The 15,845-nt window shown below is 40.1% G+C and overlaps 1 protein-coding gene across 1 annotated transcript; it reads left to right on the top strand.

Moving 5' to 3' along the window:
* Positions 1-2,096: 2,096 nt before the first annotated feature.
* LOC104532588 (SPRY domain-containing SOCS box protein 4) lies at positions 2,097-10,641 on the top strand (the record flags this gene model as incomplete). Its single annotated transcript, XM_010177833.2, has 2 exons — positions 2,097-2,853; positions 10,506-10,641. Coding segments are annotated over exons 1-2 (830 nt in total), but the record flags the coding sequence as incomplete, so codon positions are not given.
* Positions 10,642-15,845: the final 5,204 nt, after the last annotated feature.

The following is a 15,845-nucleotide window of genomic DNA, read 5'->3' as shown; positions in this document are numbered from 1 at the left end:
GGAATTAGGCATGAGTGCTTCTGCAATAGTGGAAATGGCAAGCGTCAGGTTAAATGTAATTCCTGTTTAAGCTTTCAGGTTCTTTTTGCATGGTTTGGAAAGAAGTAAGGGGGATCATTCAAGCTGATTTCACGTGGGGTAATTTTCAAGTTATGGTATTGTTTCAGTGAGAAGAAGCTCCTGTGAATTGTTATGAATCCTTCTGTAAGCACACTATGAGGGACTCAGGTGCTTATGCTTAATTTTTATTTTAAAGATTAAAATTAGATGCAAAGAGGTGGTTGTTTTATGCTCAGGTGTGACACACATCCATGTGGGACCAGCCACCAGAATATAATATTTTTATATGGTAACTTAACTGTTACATGGATTTGAAAAATCAACTTTTTACTTCTATTCTTGGAAAGCAAGGTTTTACATAACACAGGCATTGTTTAATTTCTGTTTAATACATGCAGAAAACACTTTACATGGTATTGGCCACTGTAAATAATATAAGGACTTCATTCACTTCTAAAACATGGCTGGATGGTAAATTTTACAGGTGTTGTTTTCCTAGACTTCTCTTTTTGTCTTTTCATTGTGAGTGTATGTTTCTTGATGGTCTTCTTTCAGAAATGATCTTTGCAATGGGACAGTATATCTGGGGTAGAAGTTCTTCAAAAGGAAGCATGTGGACTTATGACTTACTAAGTCTTAAAAGATGTTTTTTGCAAGATACCCATGCCCCTGTCTGTTTGGTGCTTTATGAAACCAGCTGTCATCTAGTCTGTTCAGGCTTTTGAGCGTCTGGTGATTTTTGCTGCTTCTTGAAACACTCCATCACTCTGTCAGTAAATAAACAGAGTCAGTCTTCTCAGCTATATTTGAGCATTCCCAGACTTGGCACTTACTTGGCTAGAAGACAGAAGTATGTGTGGTGGTGCAGATACTTTATTTGATCCCATGTCAATCATCTACTTGAGTTTATAGGACTTTGTCTTCATATGTATCCCTTTAGTACTTTTAGAGGTTCTTGGCTTCCCTTTGTACTTTACCTGAGCTCAAAAAGGTGAATAATTCTAACTTACCCAGGCTGCAAAGAATCTTTCCTGGGTTCTTTTGACCAGTTCCAGCCATATTACCGTGTTTGTCTGTGGAAGCACAGAAATAATACATTTCAAATTAGTGTATTCCCCTTTATGTGTCTTACTGTGTTCCACTCCTTGCATCAGCCTAATACTGCCATATAGAAAATGCGGATTAGCCTGCTGTCCAGCAGCATGAAGAAATACCCAGTTGTGGTAGCTGTCCATATAGAAAAGTCTCCTGAAGAACTGAAATTGCCATTCTTCATTTGTCTTTCAATGCCTCCTCTTCCCTTACTACCTGTCTGTTTTTTTTTAATTTCCTTTACAGAAAAACCTAAAATTGATTAACTTTGTGTTCTTTGGGGGTTTTTTTTCTTCTTTTATTTAAGGACAGGTTATGTTAAAACTAAACATTTAAAATTTGCAGCTATTTGCTGTTGGATGCATTTGTTGTAATAGTGGCACAGAAGCTGAAGCCCTGTGTCGCCAGGGCCCAGGGAAGAGAACAGCTAGAAATAAAAGGAGATTCTGACATAGAGCATATTTCTAAGACTATGAAACAAAAGCACAAGTGAAAGTGAAGCTACCGCTGAACATAAAGTTTATCGCTGTTGCTGGGGAGTAGCATACGCCTTCTTCAGGACTGCTGCAAACTTGGCCAGACAAAATGGGTGGAAGGGCAGAAGGTGGGGAATGTCTGCATCCTATTATGAATTGGAGGAAATGACTGTCTGCGCTCTGTGTGCTGGTGGGCTTGGAGTATCCTGCCGGCAGGCTGGTTAGCACCGTAGGATACGGAACAAAAAGTGGTGAATTGTCAGCTTTAGTGTTTGGAATAACAAAAATGAGAAGAAGTTCTTTAAAAATATGCTGTGGGTTTTCTGTTGGCTTCCTTAAACTAACTGGAAACTTTCTGCTTTCTTTCAGGAGCATTTTTTCTCTGAAAACGCTGCTGCTAAAAAGCTCCAAACAGGAGAAGTAAATCCAGTCAGCTTGTCAGGTCACTGGCTCAGCGTAAAAGTGCTTTCATGAGGTAACGTTGGGCCAAAGTCAACTTTTCTTTCTCCTTTGTAAATCTGCAGCCAAGCAATGGGCCAGAAAATCTCAGGGAGCATAAAGTCTGTGGATGTGAGGGAGCCCCCTTATAGACCTGTTAAACGAGAGCTGAGAGGCCCGGATTTTTGCAAGCCAGCGCGACTGGACATGCTGTTGGATATGCCCCCTGCCAAGCTGGAGGTCCAGTATAAACACGCTTGGAACAATGAAGATCGCTCCTTAAATATATTTGTAAAGGAAGATGATAAACTGACTTTTCATAGACACCCGGTTGCCCAAAGCACAGATTGCATCCGAGGCAAAGTCGGCTACACAAGAGGTCTGCACGTCTGGCAAATTCACTGGCCCACGAGGCAACGGGGAACTCACGCTGTGGTGGGCGTCTCCACAGCTGAAGCTCCACTGCACTCGGTGGGATACACGTCGTTGGTTGGTAGCAACAGTGAATCGTGGGGCTGGGATCTGGGACGCAACAAACTCTACCACAATTGTAAAAACCAGCCTGGGGTCACATATCCTGTCTTTTTGGAACCGGATGAGTCTTTTGTACTCCCAGACTCCTTGCTGGTGGTTTTGGATATGGATGAAGGGACGCTTAGCTTCATGGTAGATGGACAGTATCTTGGAGTGGCCTTCAGAGGACTAAAAGGGAAAAAACTTTACCCCATAGTCAGTGCAGTTTGGGGGCACTGTGAAATCACCATGAGATACATCAATGGACTTGACCGTAAGTGTAACCGTATTTCTTCATTACACTGTTTTTCAACTTTTCTCATGGAGGATGTTTTTTTCTTTATCCTTTTGTGGTGAACAGTGTGCTGGAGGGGAGGGGACGGCACTGTCCACTGTGAATAGATTGCATCCCATAGTTACTGCCTTTAACTAATATCTGAAATGGTGGTATGGATTGTATCAAAATATCTTCCCTTTTGGCAAGCAGCGTGTCCAAAGAAAGTGAACAGACTGAGGGGAAAAAAAATTTTGAGGAAAATTTCTGGGTACATTTAACAGTAAAAATCTTGTTTACTGGAGGATATGTTTTAAATCTGTGGTTTTCAAATAGGATTTGTGTATCCTGTAAAAATTTCCTGTAGTAGTGGGAACTCTTACATGGTGTGCATAAACAAGCCAGTAGGCTTGCTTTCCACAGTTGCCTTTCCAGGATGCTCAGAAGCAGCTGTGGATCCCCAAGAATCTGGGAGCTCAGGTCAAATACTGCTTTCAGCGGTTTTTCTGAAAGAGAGCTCTGTTCCTTAGTACATTTCAGAAGGTGTTTTCTCAGGGTATTTTCTTCTCCAGAAATGTGGGCTTTTGGATAAGCATTAGCTATTTTTGATCTAAAGGGCTAATACCACATTAAATCATTACGTAGTAAGGAGCAGCATGTTGCTGCTGTGACTTTGAAGTAGTAGCCCACCAGAAGATGAGTTCCAGAACTGGGTCTTGTCCATTTCTCACTGCTCAGGAAGACATGTGCTCTGCCAGGTCTGTATGCAGCACAGTGTACGTTCAGTTGTACCCAGTTATCTACAGTCAGCTTGTCAGCTGCTGTGAATTGGGGAATGGAAAGCTGAATGAGTTAGCAAGTGGAACTTTGTTCTTGTTTAAGACTGTATTAGCTGAGTCTTAGGAGGAGCTGTTAATATAAATATAGATTTAACAAAAAATAGATGACTGAACAAAATTTTCATGGTTTTTGAACATCAATTGAACTTGGTCTTGTAAAAAGAGAATAATAGCAAGTGTGCAACACCTGCCTTTCAGTTAGTAATTTCTAAAGGAATGTACTATTCTTTTTAATTAGGATGGGAGGGGTGTGTAATTCTTTTTCTGTCAAAAATGATTTCTCTGCTCATTAGCCTTTACATTTGACATACAAAGTAGAAACATATTTAGATTATTATTAAGCACTAGGGGAAAGAATCTTTATCTACAGAAGCCTTGCAGGTTGTCACAGACAGGTGCTAAATGGCAGCTTCTTGAGTGCTTTCACGCAGGAGAATATCAGAGGATTGTAAGTATTTTGCAATTATTCAGATGTTGCAAAGAGTGTTGTGGAATCCCCACGCCCCCCCCGCCTTCTCGAGGGTGGTGGGGGAGAGATACTTTTGCAAACTAAATATTTGTATGCGAAAGCAGTCTTTATAATACTGGGAATATCTGCCGAGCTAAGCAAAGTACAGCTCAGCTTGGTCCACCATGTCCACACAAGGAATTGTTCTACAGCTTTTGTAGCCTTCACAGAGCTGCTCAAGGGAGCTCTAGAAAGATGAAAACACAGGAGGAGGATGTGAATGGGTTTGGTAGAAATTATAAAATAAAAGGAGCTAAGAAGAGAAGGATAGCTGTGGTCTGTGAGATGACAGACAGAAGAATTCCCATCCGGTTTCTCGTGGGATAATTTTGCTGGAAGAGGCAGGGTAGCTTCCTAAAGTATCCCTGAGAAAGTCAAAGTAGTAATTTTTTTTAATTATTATTTTTTCTTTCTTTTTAAGTGTGCACCCATGGCTAAAAGTAAACTTGTAAACTAAACTTTTATGTAGGCCTGAGTGTTCATCTGATCATGTGATGAGGAAGTTTAAAGCCACTTTGCCGTGGGGCAGTTTGACATCCTGGAATCACGTCATTTGTTATCACATGTTCACTGATCCATTACTGTCCTGCAACAAAAACAGCTTTCAAGAAACCAAAGTAGATTGTTTAGCTGGTGCTCTAAAGCAAACACCTATTCTTCTCCGATAAAAGCATTTCTATTCAGCCAGACCCTTGTGTAGCAGCTCAGGTTTGGCCCTGGCACTCTTCATGTTCATTCTCACAGCACTTAATATTACAAGTTTTTATAATTGCTTATTCACATGAAAATTGCAGTAGATCTTGAAGAACAGTGAGATGTTGCATTCATAAATTTAAATACATTTGAACATACTTATATATGTGTGAGGCTTGCTTCAAATCCTGGTTGTGGTGGGTTAGGGTTTTTTTGGTTTTGATTCCCCCACCCCAAAAGTATCTCCTACTGCTGATGGCAGCTTTTGGTAGATCTGGCAACAGTAACTTAACTGTTCTTGAAACTGTGCTGTTAAATGGTGACTTGTAACTTGCTATTTAGTGATTGATTGTCACTGCTCGGGATGCATACCATAGCTTGCAATGATTGTTTGTGTGGCGTCTTACAGAGCAAATGGAGACCTCGACTGCAGGGATTTCTAGTGTTTTCAATGCTTTCTGTTTAAATACAAGACCTCTGAATACTTTGAAGGCCTGTGTATTTCAGTTGCCTGGTGAAGAGTGAAAGGCTTGCAGGTACAGAAGAGTGAAAGGACCAAATGATGGGCTTGTGCAGCTGCAATGGACTCAAACATATGTTGTAATGGTATAGAGATGATGCAGACATTGAAGTATGTTAATTACTGCATAGGTGGCAAAATCATACAAGTATAAGGCTGCAGGTCAAAGATCAAGAACTTGTGTGCCCTCTGCACTCTGGATATTGCTCCTAGAATAGTGCTGTAGTTAAAATCAATTGTAGTTCTTCCAGCTGCATCTGGTACCCAGAGTGTTCTGCTTCAGAAGCTACTTTGAGCATTGCATGATGATCTGCTGTGACTTTCATAAGACAGTTTTTCACTCACATTTGAGACTCAAAGTGGCAAATATTTGTCAGGGTTTGGGAGGGAAGGCGGGGGGAGTAGGATGGAAAGGGCTTATCATAAGCACCCCGAGTTCTTCCCAGGACAAGCTACTTTGATCAAATGGTATCAGTATTTACCATACTGATGTTTGCCCAGTGCCTAAGTTTTACAGAATTTTACATCAGACTTCTGACTCATTGCCTATTGCAATAATGAAAAACCCCAAATAGCATAAATGCAGTATGTGTTATTTTTCAGATGCTATTTTTCATCAGGGTATGTGCATGTTTCAAAAAACCCAGGCTATTTATATTTGCTGTCTGATAAGGAATCCTGAAGACTGTTTATAGACTGAAATGGAGAAATAGTGAGACACTTTTGTATAAATGTACATTGTGGATCATGACTGATAGGTGAGTACGTGTGTGTGTTTAAACAAAGCAGTGGGAGGACAATAGGACAGTGCTGTGGTGGAAAACTTGGTCACTGAGTAGGTGAGTTGAACACAGTAATTTATTTTCATCCTTAAAAATACCTGACAGAATAGTCAGTATTTTGGCTTCCAGAGGTAAAAATATTTTTTAAGTGTGCATTACAGAGCCACATCTGCCCTGTTCTGAATCAGTGTGGAAGAACAAAGCAGATGGTCTGTATTCTGTATATAAATAATAGGTGATCCATAGATACAGAATTGGATAATGCAACTCATAGGTAAAAAATTTAGAATTTAGTATCTTCCTAGATGGGGAGAAGGCAGAAGGAGGCCTGCAGAAAGATTATTCCCATCCATCCTTGTGTGATAGTGTAGAGTGGGTTGGAATGAAGCACTGAGTGCTGCTGGCAGGAGGGTTTGTGGGGCTCTGCTGGTCTTGGGAACTGTCCCATGTGCATACATCAGCACAGCACACTCTCACTAGTGCCGTAAAGAAACGTCAGCAGCTGTGCATCAGTGCTGGCCTTCTGACCATCTCTAAAAATTCCTGCTAGTAATGCTTTCAAACTTCTTCATCCTGTAACATGTACTCTTGCTGAAAGTTCAGTGCTGGCTGCTACAGCCGCTGCCTTGGAGCGAAGCATCTGGTTGGGATACATTATGGGATGTGTCCTAATTAGGGACAGTGTCTCCATGTGATTGTGGCAATTTTAAAGAAAGCTACAGGAGGGATTTTAAAGAAAGCTGGGGAGGGACTTTTTGTAAGAGCAGTTAATGACAGAACAAGGGGAAATGGCTTTAAGCTGAAAGAGGGTAAGTTTAGATTAGATATGAGGAAGAAGTTCTTCACTGTGAGGGTGGTCAGACACTGGAACAGGTTGCCCAAGGAAGTTGTGGATGCCCCCTCCCTGGAAGTGTTCAAGGCCAGGTTGGATGAGGCTTTGAGCAACCTGGTCTAGTGGAAGGTGTCCCCGCTGATGGCAGGGGGGTTAGAACTAGATGATCTTTAAGGTTCCTTCCAACCCAAACCATTCTATGATTGTATAATTCTACAGCTTGCCAGACTCTTGCCTAAACTCTTGATTATTGTGCATTTGCATGAAGGAAGGATAAGTTTAAATGAGCTTTAAAAGTCTTGAAATTGTATGCAAAAGGAAAGAACTCTGAATATTCTGTATTAGATGTGTGGAGTAGGCTACAATAACTGAAGATTAAAAAAATCACCCCCCACGACTGCCAGTGTATACATTTCTGGTTATAAATCCTGAGGCTGTTTCTTAGAGATGAGTACATTTGGCAAGATTTTAGGATAATGCTGCCCAATCAACTTTTTGGTAATAATGTCTGATGTCCAGCACAGCCATGTTTTACTCTTAGAATTTCTTTTGCCTTTTAAGTTCCAGAAAGAATAACTCCTGTTTTGTTTGAAAATAGACTGTAAGACTTTTTAAGAGAATCAATAGTATCCCACTAGCTTCCTTATTCTCTTCCATTCAGAATTTAGTTGTCTTAAACTGATGTTTTCTTACATTCAAGAATTAGATTTATGAGACATTTGCAGTGTTGGTTATCTGTATGCCTGAATCTCCTCTTCTTGAAATTAGGAATGTTGATTTCAAAATAGTAGCTTTCAGTTTCCCTTATATAACAGTACAGTTACTTTGAAATATTCTGTGGCAGGCTGTTTATTTGCTTTCCTGTGGTATTTATTGTTCTTGCTGTTAAGGTGTGAAAGAATGCTTCTGGAGCTTGACAGCCTATTTTAGTTCTTGTGCTAGACTTTTCATAGCCCTTGCACAATTTTGAAAATAAATCTTAATTGTTGAGTTCAGGGAGCTGGAAGCGTTTGTCTTAAAAGAGAAGACAACTTTCCTTAAAATGTAACTTACAAAAAACATTTATATGTTCCAGTTCGTATTTTAACCTACAGATCCTTGTAGCATTTGGTTCTTAAGGACAAGGGTCCCTAGGATCTCTGTCAGGTGCTAACTGACCACTGGTCTTGGGAACCATCCCACGTGCATACATCAGCACAGCACACTTTGCAGCATATAGCACAACTTTTTTTAATATCTGTAACTATTTACATCCCCAAATAAAACAGAAGTATTATTCAAAGTGCTTCAAACTTACCTACAATGAATGAATAGGTGGGTTAAAGCAGTTGTCGAAACAGAAAATCTGGGGTCTTCTTTTTACGTGCCAGCAGCCTGCTTACTGTGCCTGCACTGAGCTGGTGCAAACACCAAACTGAGGATGTTTGGAGAACGTTGGCTCAGTCCAGGGAGCCGTATCTGCTCCTGCATGGAGGCTCAGGAACAGCAGTTCATGTTTCTGGATCCTGCGCTCCCTCTCCTTCCTGGGTTGCCTGGGGAAGGGTGATCCCTTTGGCTCTTGCCTCTCTGAGGTTTGGCTGCCGCTGCTGAGGCTGCCTGCCCACCTGCAGCCCACAGGAAGAAGCCTTGGGGTTGTTCTGCATCACAGTTGCAGGGAAGGAGGGGGCTCAGGGTGCATCCCCTCTGCTTGCTGGTACAGATACACAAGTTTTGGGATGTGGGGTCTGTTTGAACCTTTTGCTCTTACAGAAGACCACAACTTAACTTTTTTTGTCTTCTTCCACACGTACCTCCCTTCCCTGGGTTAAGTGCATTTCTTGTCCTTTAATCCCAATTTGTTGACACTTTCTCAATAATTCTCAGCCTTTTCTCAGCAGGTTGTAACCACTAGACTGTCACTAGAATATACAACTTGGCTAATTGGCTTTTTGCCCCAGCCATCTCCTGCCCCTTCCTGGTGGTCTCTGCATTACATCTTTCTCCAAGATACTCTTCTTTTTTTCAGTCCTACCACTTCTGTCCTCCCTTTCCTAACTGAGTTTCTCTTCTTTTATGTTGCCACACTCTTACTAATAATAAGTTCTTACCTTCCTTCCGCCCCCGCCATGACTTAGGAAGAGCAGTTTTTGTTATTGATAACAGTAGAACATTAGGTGCAGTGTCACTCTTCCAGAGGGAAGGACATTTCAGATTTAAGGATGTGACTTTAGCTGTAATTATGAATGGTCTTTATAGTGGTCTGTTTGGGTGCATGTTGAATACTTTTTCATTTGTATAAATTAATTGTAATCATGCAGAGAATCATCTGATTACCTGAGGTGAGCAGCAAATAGTTGCTTATGAAGGTATGTAGCTAGAAAGACCTTCTCAAGCTCCTACGCTTGTAAGATTAGCCTTGTCTTGTTTTAAACAATTTTGACCTATTAAGACCTCCATCAATACAGACTCCTCAGGCAATCCAAGGCACTCATTAGCTTTACAGATAACAGATTCCACCCCACCCCCCCTTTACAATCTAGTTTAGTTTGATGATTTAGCAGGGAATCCAGCTATTATTGGCCTAAAATATGAGAAGGTGCTGGTGTACTTTAAGTTCAGTAGCTCCTGTGGCTACAAGTATCAGTATTCCACAGCTGTGTTGTGGTTTATTTGCATCCTGACATACCTGTGCTTTTTCTTCCCACTCTGGTTCATAAAGGTGACAAGGTAACTGCCAAATCTGACAGTTTTAAGGAAAAAAATGCATGTTAGGGTGTTGTGATCATGTTTCTGTGGCTTTCCCATGTATCCTGTTTTTAAGAAAAAAGAACCTCCAGGAGCAATGACTACACCTTTGTAATCTCAAATTATGCTTTGAATATTGTATTTATTACTGTAATATGGCAATTAGAAATTTGATAGCCTTGTTTAATCTTTTATTAATTTGCTTCAGCTATGATGCTGGAATTGCTCAGCAATGTGAACTAATTCTCCCAGGTTTGTATTAGAAGTGGAAATTTGTAAATATTTCTTTTTGTATTTGCTCTATCTGTATTGCTGTTTAGCATTGTGCAGCGTAAATCCAAGCTTCAGTGTAAATAATGATGCTTCTGCAATACATTGTCCAGTGATGTATTAGCTTTATTGCAAAAAATGTGTGTGCTTTGTTTATTTTTACTATGATTTCATACAAGCTTCTTCATATTTCTTCTTAAGATAGTACTTTATTTGTCTCTCTAGCCATGGAAGTATCTTTCCCTTTTCTTACCACAGGCTCTTTCTGCAGATGGCCTCTTTCTCCCCTTAAAGACAGTGTAGACTCTAGATTAGGAGAGGGAGGTGGCAACCTAATTTCTAGTTTGGGTTCAGAGCAAGTTCCACTTTAAAATGGTAAACATAAGAAGACCCTGATCTTCCTGGAGTATATTGTGGTGAGTGACAAATTATAGACCAGTCTTCGGATTATAGCAAAGCTCTTATTTTTATGGTAAATCTGCAGGCAGTGTGCCTGAAAATGAGCACATCCAGAAACGCTGCCGTGTTCTGCAGATGGTGTCACTGAAAGTAGTGACGGTGCTGTCTACGCCCCTGCGTAAGCGAGAGGAAACCTGCCCCAGCAGAAACACTGTGTTAAAGTAATGCTGAGGCTGTGAAGTCAAACACTCAGAAGTTGGCAAGTGAAAGAACAGGGTTTGCTTTTGCAGCTGTAATTCTGAGCTTGGCATCCTTCAACTACACTGTGTCCCACTTTCTCTGAGATAGTGTTTCACTCTGGTAAAAGGTGGTAAGTTCTGGTGCAAGTCATCCTTTTGTGTTCCTTTTCTGACAGCATTTTTTCCTTGAATCTTTTCTGCCCAGTCCTCTGTGTCTGTGAGCTGGTATATTTTCTAGTTTCCCCAGGATAGCCAGCGGGGAAACCTGACAGAGCATGACAGTCCCTGTGTTCTCAGGTTCAATTTTGTGTTGCCCTTTGAAGATAACAAATGAAAAGTCCTGCTAGTGAGGACAGGACTGGATCAACGCTCCCCCTCCTCTTGTTTGATTTGTACACATACAGGGAGTTTAAATACCTTCAGTCTTTCCCTTTCAACTGTTTTGGGGTGGGGCTGATGATCAGATCTGTCTTCAGGCCTGTTATCAAACCTGATTTTTGGTGAAAAACCTCCAACACTGTCAATGTGAGATGGGGCATTTCAATCTTCAGCGCTGAAACTCAGGATTGAGGCAGAGGAGATGTTACCTTAGAAGTTATTGACACAACTGAACTTCATGTACAAGAACTACGAGGATCCTTTCAGTTGTTTAAAGATTATTTTTAAACGTTAGTTGGTGGTGAAATACAGAAGATAAATGATGACACTCCTAGGAGGATTTCTGTTGGTTATTTGAAACAAACTGAGTATTTCGTATAGTGTTCTGCGAATTGACCAGGATTCAGCATAACTGGTTTGATATTGCCCAACTTCAGCGTTCGTGCTAAGAGTTTCTGTTGCAATGGGAAGGTTATTCACTAGGAGCACTGGATAAAATACTGTTGGTAACGCTTGTTCAGAGTGGACTTAGCAGACAGTAATGGAGGGAGGCAGGTGTCTAGTGTTACCTCAGATCGGTTGGTCAAAGCTATACCTGTTTTTTCAATGGACATGCTTAAGAAAACACAAATTTCATAGGTGTGTCAAACTCTTATACTGAATAACAGTATAAGAGTATTTCCATGACTATGTGAATGCTTCTTTCTAGAAATCATGAACTTCTAGACCTGGCATATCTTCGTGGGCTTTTTTAAAAAAGAGAAGGTTACTTATTCATTCTGGTTTTGCCAATTTCTTTGTTTTGCTGGATGATTCTTTTCTTGGACTTATATTTACTTTTTCTGAATAACTCAGGTTGGTCAGGTGTCCGAGGCTACAGATACATTTCCAATGTCGGCTTCTTAGAAACATTTGTGTCTTTCCTACCACTAACTGAAAATTTACGTATGTCTCTAAGCAGCAATCTGGGGATGCTGTACGTATGACAACCTTATCTACTGAAAGAATTACATGTTCGGATAGATTTCAAACTTTTTTTGTCTGTACACCAGCAGGCACGGCAGTGGTTAAGCAAGTAGTTTGACAGATTTTACGAAAGACTGTCCAGGCACTGTCCAGGAGGACTTGACTCAACCTGAGTTGAGCAGTCCTGTTGTGCTTGTGGATTGCATCCTTCAACCTGTGTATTGATATTTTCAGAATCTAAATGCAGTTTTACAGAGCAATTTCTTATTTGTTGAGCCTTATCAGTGGTTGGCCAAGCAAACTATCTAATCACAGAAAAGTTATTTGTGTGAAACCAAAATGTATTTTGAGCAACTAACTAGGTAACATTTAAAAAAAAAAAAAAAGATTTTTTTTTTTTTTTTTCTTTGAGATTCACAGTTGCATTTTCTCAGAACAGGCATTTTTTTATTTCTACAGCATGCTGTATCTCCATTGCAAATGGGCATTCATGTCTGCATTTATGGTTTGGACATGAAACTTAAAGAAGACATGCTTCTGCTTTGCAATAAGAAGTAGATATAAATGTTTAATAATATTCTTCTAGTTTATGTCACTTATTTGTGTGCCTATTCATATGCCACTGAATAGGCCACAAAGCCTTAATACAGCATCTTGAAGCTAAAAAAACTTGCTTCCTCTCCTGTGGTTTCAGCAATCTTGACAGCTCCAGAATATTTAACCAAGACAAAGTGATTAGTTTCTTTTAGATCCTGATGCTTTTCCTCATTTCTTGTAGTGTTTACCTTGTTTACCTTGCATTTTTTGACATTCTCTTAAGCAGAGAGCCTGTAATGCTCTCAAAAATATGTTCCTCTGGCCATCAAAAGAGAAGTGAGGTAATATTAGTACCCTGTTCACATTTTCAGAATTGAAATGCTTTATGATTCTGAAAATGCCTTATTTCCAAGTCATTCATATTAAGTCAAATAGGCTGTTTGGAGAGGCTTTTTAAAAGATCTTTCTCTATAAAGGTTAAAATAATTTTTAAAGCCTTAGGAATTAGGTTTTTTAAGCACTTAATGACTTTTTAAATAGCAAAATTTAGTTTTAAAGCTAGCATAAATATTATGAAAATAATGATATTTCACTGAACAAAGAACTTCTCCCTGGTGAAATGCATCATCCAGCCACAGGCACCATATCTGAATCTGGTGTTCAAACACAGCCCAGCAGCGGGCTTGGAGTGCAGGTAACTTCAATGACAGCTTCTCTTCCAGCCCCGCTTTGTAAACTTTTATAGTCTTTGCAGTATTAACTGCCACAGTGTTGAAGTTGCACTTGCACTTAAAAATTTGACACTGATGGTATCAAAGACTGCCACTTTTAATGAAACAAGCACTGTCAGAGTGAGGGACTTGAGTTAGACAAGACTAGAATGTGTGTATTGGGCTTCTGAAGAAATGCCAATTAATTTCTTAGTTCATACAGATTTTCATTGCAGTGGAAGTTCTCATCATCATGTATGTGGACTCACTGTATCTTTGTTATTTTAACTAAAGTAATTGCTTTAATGTGCTATGTATGGTTGTAGCCACGACTACATTTCTGCCCCATGTGTGTTTGCCATATGTGTAAACAATTTGCTGATTTTAGTGGTATGACCTATTGGCCTCTGCCTGTATAAACAAATGAAGGCCAAAGTTCAGAGAGATCAGAGGGGAAACTTTAAACATCCTGCAAAATCTGCAGTCCATTAAGTGTACATTAGTATTTGGTTACAGCCAGTCCTTTTGTACTCCTAAATAATTTGTTCATTGCACATTTGGGAAAGGAGGATAGCTTCACCTGGTGTGTGGAGACTTCAGGGACTGTAATTGCATTGGTGTTATGTTAAGAAACCAGCTTCAGGGGTATTTTCTTGTCTCAGGAAGGGAAGTAATGCGATCATATTCTTTATTTGAAATTTAGATTGAGATTTAAATGTTAAAGTTGTGTGGACAAGCCATTGGAAAAAGGGCTATAATGTACAAAGAATGAACAATATCAGGAGAGACAGATGACCCACAGGCAACAGAAGGAACTGTGTGTCAGGAGAGGAGGAAAAGTAAGAAGTGAGAAGTGCCATCGAGATCTAGCAAGATATATTTGAAAGAGCAAATGTGAGGAAGGCGCTAGTACCTAAAAGGGAGTGAGAAGGCAGAGAAGTATGGCAAGAGAGTTAAAAAAGGAAAGATGCTGAGATGTTGACAGAGGGAAATAAGCCTTGATGTAGTAAGCTGAGGAGCATGTGGAAGAGAAAGGTCAGGACTGTCCAAGCTCTTGAATGACCAGGATGTCCCTGCTTTACTTTCTTTACTTCCATCGGCAGTTTTTCTGGCAGGAGCAGAGGAGCTCAGATTCCAGCTCCAGCTGTATGATAGGGAGTGAAAATTCACCTGGCTCCTCCTGGTGTTAAGCACAGCCATGCTGGGCTTTCCTGACTGCTGGTAACTGCTTGTTTTTGTAAGTCAAACTGAGAGCCTGTATAAGTCAAAGAACTTGACAAATGTTTGCTGTGTATTCAGTATGAACTTTACAGGAATCACTGTGATGCTATTGGCATCTCACAGAGTCTTCTGTCACTTGTGACTTTACAACTGAACTTTTCCATTTAAGTAGAAATGAGTGAGCTGTTAATATTTCTGGATCCAAGAGACTGAATTAACCCTGCAGATTTTTCTGACTGAATTATTCTTAATTTCTGATGGATTTTTATGTTTCTAAAATTCTTTATTCTTAAATTTTTAGTAAGTCTTCAGAAAGTTAAATCTGTTATTTCTACATAACAGATCTTGCATCCTCAAAAATAATTTATGAACTTCCATGTCTAACTAATCACCAGTTAGAAGTTTAAGGCATTTTATAATTTCGTTAACTGAGAATAAAGCAGAAGCTAAATTATGTACAATGCGAACATTTTCAAAATCTAGCATGTAACCTGATGTACTTGAAATACTGGAGTTACAGCCTTTTTATCACCATCCTGGGTAACGTTTCTGAAATGAAACTCTGATAAATTGGCAGCATGAACAGTGCTAGCATCTGTATGCAAAACAACAGCTTCCTGGCAATGCAGTATTTTTCCCTAAATCACTTATGCAGAGGAACTTCTAGGCTTCCTCTGGCCCATTTTTTTTCCGATCACCTTTAATACATAATGCATATATATACTATAATGTTAAATTATTAATGAAAATAAGTTAGTCTTTAAAGCAGAATGGAGATGGAACAAAATGGAACGTACCAAAGGGAGTTGTGCTTTCAGTAGCTTCTCTGGCTATGGAGCACCAGCAATTCTGTACTTCTGCTTCTTACCCACATACTGATTCTCTGGTTCTCCAGATGTTGAGGGTCTGGTGTGACGTTGAGATACTAGGTGTGAGAACCTGCCTGGTTAGGGGCTGTATGTGAGATGCTACACGTGTGAGTATTTAGTAGGTGAAAGCTCACTGCTGAGAAGGAGTTGCAGTAGAAATTATTGAAATTGACCGTTTCCAAAAGTGTCTAAAAAAAGCATGCCTTTTGGGGTGTGTGGGTGTCTGTACACTTAGAGGGGTCTCCCCTGCAACATTTTACTGTTGTCTTTAGAGATTTTCTATTGGGAAATACAGTATTGTGGAAGTGGCCCATCATTCCACATATAGTGCTAATTTCAGAGCAAGAAAAACCATTACGCTGTTGTGGTGGATGGGTTTCTCAGCCACCCACTTGAACATGCCGGTCATCACATCCCGGAACTCTAAGTGACTTCTCATCAGATTAGTCGCCTGGAACCACCATCTCCTTTCTGTTCCCCAGATTTTTGTGTTGATACAAACTTC

The sequence above is a fragment of the Antrostomus carolinensis genome, unplaced genomic scaffold (assembly GCF_000700745.2).
Source record: "Antrostomus carolinensis isolate BGI_N321 unplaced genomic scaffold, ASM70074v2 scaffold17891, whole genome shotgun sequence".
NCBI lineage: Eukaryota > Metazoa > Chordata > Aves > Caprimulgiformes > Caprimulgidae > Antrostomus > Antrostomus carolinensis.
The sequence above is the reverse complement of the archived record's forward strand: the minus strand, read 5'-3'. Positions and strand labels throughout refer to the sequence as shown.